The 6,226-nt window shown below is 46.4% G+C and overlaps 1 protein-coding gene and 2 non-coding genes across 3 annotated transcripts; 1 reads left to right on the top strand and 2 right to left on the bottom strand.

Annotated features, from left to right (window-relative positions):
- Positions 1-323: 323 nt before the first annotated feature.
- On the top strand, positions 324-5,295 carry BDCG_04583 (insulysin). The gene is made up of 2 exons (XM_045420233.1): positions 324-1,112; positions 1,205-5,295. Exons 1-2 carry the CDS (start codon positions 573-575, stop codon positions 4,493-4,495), a joined length of 3,831 nt encoding a protein of 1,276 aa, XP_045276382.1. The 5' UTR covers positions 324-572; the 3' UTR covers positions 4,496-5,295.
- Positions 5,296-5,356: 61 nt separating this feature from the next.
- On the bottom strand, positions 5,357-5,445 carry BDCG_16978. Its single transcript has one exon. It is a non-coding gene; the product is annotated as a tRNA-Phe (tRNA).
- Positions 5,446-5,938: 493 nt separating this feature from the next.
- On the bottom strand, positions 5,939-6,032 carry BDCG_16977. The gene has a single exon. It is a non-coding gene; the product is annotated as a tRNA-Phe (tRNA).
- Between the last annotated feature and the right edge of the window lie 194 nt (positions 6,033-6,226).

Here is a 6,226-nt window from a genome sequence, read left to right as displayed (position 1 = left end):
TAAGGAGATCTCTGGGGCAAAACCGGCAATGGATTGATGGCTGATTTTGTTTGCTCGAGTCGAACGAGTTCGAGTCCCGGCGTGTGATAGTTACCATATCGAGCATATAGTTATGTAAGTCCAGGGGATCTCCGCCAGGATGATATGTTGTACTCTTGAAACCGATCTATGACTTTATTATTAGCAAAGCCGCGGCGGTTGAGATTTCCTCATGAAAGGATGAAATTCGGCTTTGTGCTGGCTGAGTCATCAGCGACTTGCCGAACACACGCCGCTTTCTCTTTCAGGAAGAATAAGGCGGCAGAAAAACTCCTTAGGTTCGTCTAAGATCCGTAATATTCGGTACCAGGGCGGGTATTGGACTGTATTGAATTATTACATCACTTCGCTCGTTTCAATTCATTCACATTCATCTTGCGCAACCATTATTCTCCCACATTGACACTCATTTCTCCCCCGCCTGGTCTCCCTCTGTGCTCGCTCTCCCTTTGATCTTGTTGTAGACCTAGGCTGCGCTTGTGTCATCTTGCCTAGCCACTTGTCTTCTCTTGTCCTGTTTCCCGGTCTGTCGCATGTCTTCAAGGCCTCTGGTTCGCTTGATCAACACCACTACGGTACTCACCAGCATCCCAACCCGCTCCCTACCGCCACGGAATTTCCGATTCCATATCCCATATCCCAGGCTCATATCTCTGCATAAGATCCCCAGCATTGCGTTCCCTCATTCGATTTTCAATAATTCTCTCGCTCGTTCCTGTTTTTCTTCCAGACGACGCCACCTATCCTCCAGTTCTTCTGCCTCTTTCCTCTTGCTCCAACAACAACAGCAACAGCAACAGCAGCATCAAGTTCACCCTCTATATCAAAAGCCCCAGCACACTATGGCAATAGTTGAACGCCTTGCTGAGGACCTCGAGAAACCCTCTGTCGACGATCGCTCCTATCGTGTTATCCGCCTTCCAAATAAGCTCGAGGCTTTGCTTGTCCATGATCCTGAGACGGATAAGGCGAGCGCTTCGGTTAACGTCAACGTTGGGAATTTTTCAGACGATGATGACCTCCCAGGAATTGCTCATGCTGTAGAACATGCTCTTTTTATGGGAACTAAAAAGGTGAAGCCGTCTAACCTGTGTCTGCTGAGATGACGTATAATTGACACATGTGAGAAGATAAAGAAAACTAACTCGTGAATTTTGCCGTATAGTACCCAAAAGAAAATGCTTATAACCAGTACCTAGCAGCACATTCTGGACATTCAAACGCATACACTGCAGCAACGGAGACGAATTACTACTTTGAAGTAGCCGCCACAGCAACTACGCTTTCCAAAAACGCCCAGGCGACCACTCCGACCACCCCGTCAACACCCACAGAGGTGGAACCATTGACGGATGGCCTTTCAAGGTCGACCCTACCTGCTACTACTACTGTAGCCGACAGCGCAGCATCCTCGACTAGCGATTTGGTCCCCCCGCTTTATGGCGCCCTTGATCGATTTGCTCAGTTCTTCATCGCTCCACTATTCCTAGAGTCTACTCTCGACCGCGAGCTCAGGGCCGTGGATTCAGAGAATAAAAAGAACCTCCAGAATGATGCCTGGAGGCTTATGCAGCTCAACAAATCACTTTCTAATCCCAAACACCCCTACCACCATTTTTCCACTGGAAACTTGCAAACGTTGAGGGACGGGCCGCAGTCACGTGGTGTTAACGTACGTGATGAATTCATCCGATTCTACGAAACAAATTACTCGGCAAACCGTATGAAACTAGTTGTGCTGGGTCGCGAATCACTGGACGAGCTAGAGGGGTGGGTTACAGAGCTGTTCGCCGATGTTAAGAATAAGGAGCTGTCACAAAATAGATGGGACGATGTACAACCATACACCCCGGCGGATCTGCAGAAAATCTGTTTCGCCAAACCAGTCATGGATACTCGATCTTTAGAAATTTTCTTTCCTTACCAGGATGAAGAGAATCTGTATGAATCTAAACCGTCCAGGTATATCAGTCATCTGATTGGCCACGAAGGACCTGGTAGCATTCTTGCCTATATCAAGGCAAAAGGTTGGGCATATGGCCTTTCCGCTGGTGCAATGCCCATCTGCCCAGGCTCCGCATTCTTCACGATATCCGTCCGTCTTACAGAGGACGGTATCAATAACTATCATGAAGTCATCAAAACTATTTTTCAATACATTTCCATACTCAAATCACGAGCGCCCGAAGAATGGATTTTCGAAGAGATGAAGAATCTCGCGGAGGTCGATTTCAAATTCAAGCAGAAATCCCCGGCAAGTCGTTTCACGAGCACCCTCAGCAGCGTAATGCAGAAACCATTCCCTCGTGACTGGCTCCTCAGTGGGCCAAATTTGATGCGGAAATTTGATGAACAAGCCATCCGACGCGGTCTCGATTGCTTCCGTATCGATAATTTCAATATTGAACTTATTTCGCAGACGTATCCTGGGAATTGGGACTCCAAGGAGAAGTGGTATGGGACCGAACACAAAGTCGAGAAGGTCCCGGGCGACCTACTCTCTGAGATCGGACGCATTTTGGAGTCCCCTTCATACAACCCGATGCCAGAACTTCATTTACCACACAGGAATGAATTCGTCCCGACGCGCTTTGAAGTTGAGAAAAAAGAGGTAGCGGAACCGGCAAAGAGGCCCACCCTCATCCGGAACGACGACCGTGCTAGAGTATGGTTCAAGAAGGACGACACTTTCTATGTCCCTAAAGCAAGTGTTCAAATCGCCCTTCGGAACCCGCTGGCTTATGCTACCCCGGGTAACAACGTCCTTACAAGAATAGCGTGCGCTTTAATCCAAGATGATCTCCAAGAGTATTCCTACGATGCTGAGCTAGGTGGACTTGATTATAACTTGACCGCCAGTGTATCCGGTCTCGAAATGTCAGTGTCCGGGTACAATGATAAGATGGCAGTGCTCTTGGAAAAGGTTCTACACAGCATGAGGGACTTTAAAGTCAAGCCTGACCGATTTAAGGTTGTTAAGCAGCGAATGGCCGACGCCTTCTCGAATTCTGAGTATCAGCAGCCCTACTACCAGGTTGGGAATGTGACAAGATACTTGACGGCAGAGAAGACTTGGATTACCGAGCAACTGGCAGCTGAGCTGGAACACATTGAACTCGAAGACGTGGCCGCTTTTTTCCCACAGCTGCTCCGTCAAACCCACATCGAACTTCTGGGCCACGGTAACCTCTACAAGGAAGACGTGCTGAAAATGGCTAACATGGTGGAATCATCATTCCATTCCCGCCCATTGCCCCAGTCCCAATGGCACGTGCGCCGAAACATAATCATACCACCGGGAAGTAATTTCATCTACGAAAAAACCCTTAAGGACCCCGCAAACATCAACCACTGCATCGAATATTACCTGTTCGTAGGCGATATAATGGAACCACAACTACGCGCCAAATCACTCTTATTCGGGCAACTTACCAACGAGCCCGCATTCGACCAACTACGGACACAGGAGCAGCTAGGCTACGTTGTGTGGAGCGGCATCCGGTATGGCGCCACCACACTGGGGTATCGGGTCATCATCCAAAGCGAGAGAACAAATCAGTACCTAGAGTCTCGCATCGAGGCATTCCTAGCCCGCTTCGCGGGGACGTTGGACGGCATGACCGATGAGGAATTCGACGGCCACAAGCGAAGTTTGATCAACAAGCGCCTCGAGAAGTTGAAAAACCTGAATTCTGAAACGAATCGGTTCTGGTCGCATATCGGCTCCGAGTACTTTGACTTTACGCAGCATCATACTGACGCGGAGAAAGTGTCGGAATTGACCAAAGGGGATATGGTAGAGTTTTACCGGCGGTATATCGACCCACAATCACCGACGCGTGCGAAATTATCCATCCATCTAAACGCGCAATCCAGTGTGCAGCACAAGGATGTTGATGCTGGTGTCGTATTGAACACAGCGGATGAGCGCAAGACGAGCATAATCGAACAACTGTCAAACATCGCATCACAATCATTGACAGAGTTCGACAGCGACAAGTTTAAAGCATCATTCGCCGATGTGAATTTCATGACAAGCGACGTTGCGACGAATAAGGACGTCATCATTTCAGCGGTCAGAGGCTTCCTAGAGACCGAACTAAAGCTTGATAGTGAGAAGGTAGCTAGCATCCTCGCGCCGACTACCAATGTTCTCGATGAGCTATTACAAGGGTTTGTAATCATGTCGCCTCCATCCACGACTGGTGATGCCACCTCCCCTGCTATCGAGAAAGCTAACGGGACCGTCAACGTGACCGTCAACGGGACGAGTAACGGGACGAAAAATGGCGCTATGAATGGTCATGTTGTTGCGACGCCACCGGCAATAACAAACCCGGTGCAGCCGGTGTACATCACTAACGTACCGGAGTACAAGGCGCGTCTTCCCATTAGTGCTGGGCCGTCTCCAATCGTGGACCTGAGCGAGTTTGAAGAAATTGATCCGAAGTTGTAAAGTCGCCTTCCCTTTACTGCTTTTATATTGTTTTTGCCCTTATATTTTGTGTTGGATGACGGTTGCTCGATGGAAGAGGGAGGTTTCGGTTTAGGATCAATCCAATCAATCAGCCAGTGGGATATGTAAAGTGATTATTACCTTATGTGATTCTGTAACTACCTAGGGCGCTTTCCGGGCTATATGTTTCTCATTGATTTGTTTCATTTTTTCCATCCTTCTGTTTTCATAGATATACTCGGAGCTTCTGTGTTCCATGTCGCCTATATTTTGCGCGGAAATAGCTATAGAGAGCAGGAAGTTACAAGGCTGTTAGTTAATGGGCGACGTGTGTGTGCCTATAGTTATAGTTACTATTACATACAACGCCTAGGGAAGTTAAGGTTTCTCATAAATGCTTACCTGGTAGCTCACCCTCAAGCTTCCCATATCCTACAACGCCCGCACGAAGGCGTATCCATGGACAATGTATGCACATGTACAAGTAGCCATAGCACCCAAACAGATTCAATGAGGGGTTTTGGAACAGTTCAAGTGTTGAGCCGCGCAATTTCTTGTCATACCTATCTGGAATTGCGAAATTTCCTTTCCTCATTCTTCTTTGTCACTGCTTGTCCTCTTGCCTATGTATGGGGGCAACTCATCATCATGAATACAGTGATCAGATTCTCATTTATTTATTGATTGGTTGTTAGGTTTGAAACATTTGTCTGCATTGTGATGTCGGGGGAGGGAGGAGGGAGGGTATGTACTGTTTATTAAATAAAAAAATAAAAAATAAAAAAATAAAAAATAAAAAATAAAAAATAAAAAATAAAAAATAAAAAATAAAAAATAAAAATAAAACCAAAAAGTAAATTCTGGGGCGAGCCGGGATTGAACCGGCGGCCTTACGATAAGAGACTGGAGTTCACTTCAGTCGTACGCTCTCCCAACTGAGCTATCACCCCATTGGATAGTGGGAAGGCCAGACTTTTGGTTCCTTGTGCCATAATTTGAAAGCGCACATAAACATGATAACCCGCACCGGAAATACTCACACAATAAACAGTCATAATCGTCCTTCAAGTGCTAAGGCCACAATGATCCCTCTGGTTATTCTACATTATTATGTATGATAGGGGATACCAATGCTCGGTCGCAAGTGCTTGCAGACCTATTTGAATGATTCTGTGGAGGGGAGACGAGGGCTATGACGAAGATATTCAGGCGCTCATATCTCGATGTATGTAATGTACATGTATATGTACGTTTGTTCCGATCGTCGATACCCGTAGTGAGTCTAGAGAATATGTTCCTACAGGAATCATAATAATACAGAAAACTATGATTTGGTGCGAAGTTCGAAGACGGGGGGGAAAATACTAAATAAATAAAAATAAATAAAAATAAATAAAAATAAATAAAAATAAATAAAAATAAATAGATAAAAAATGAAAGCCATGGGGCGAGCCGGGATTGAACCGGCGGCCTTACGATTTAAGAAAACCAAAGTTGAAACTTCAGTCGTACGCTCTCCCAACTGAGCTATCACCCCTGCGATATGTGGTGTGCAAAGAGAGCTTGCTTGTCCAAGAGATCCAATGCAGGAGTCACGGCACAAAACCTTGTCTGAGCATTTGGAGCAATAGCGAATTATTATCCACGCACTTACACATCATCCCACATATAAATATATCAATATATGGACGGAGTACTTCTGAGAAGGACGACAACAATATCTACTAATTT

This window comes from Blastomyces dermatitidis, assembly GCF_000003525.1.
Source record: "Blastomyces dermatitidis ER-3 genomic scaffold supercont1.4, whole genome shotgun sequence".
Lineage (NCBI taxonomy): Eukaryota > Fungi > Ascomycota > Eurotiomycetes > Onygenales > Ajellomycetaceae > Blastomyces > Blastomyces dermatitidis.
Note: the sequence above shows the minus strand (reverse complement) of the source record. Positions and strands in the feature narration are given on the sequence as shown.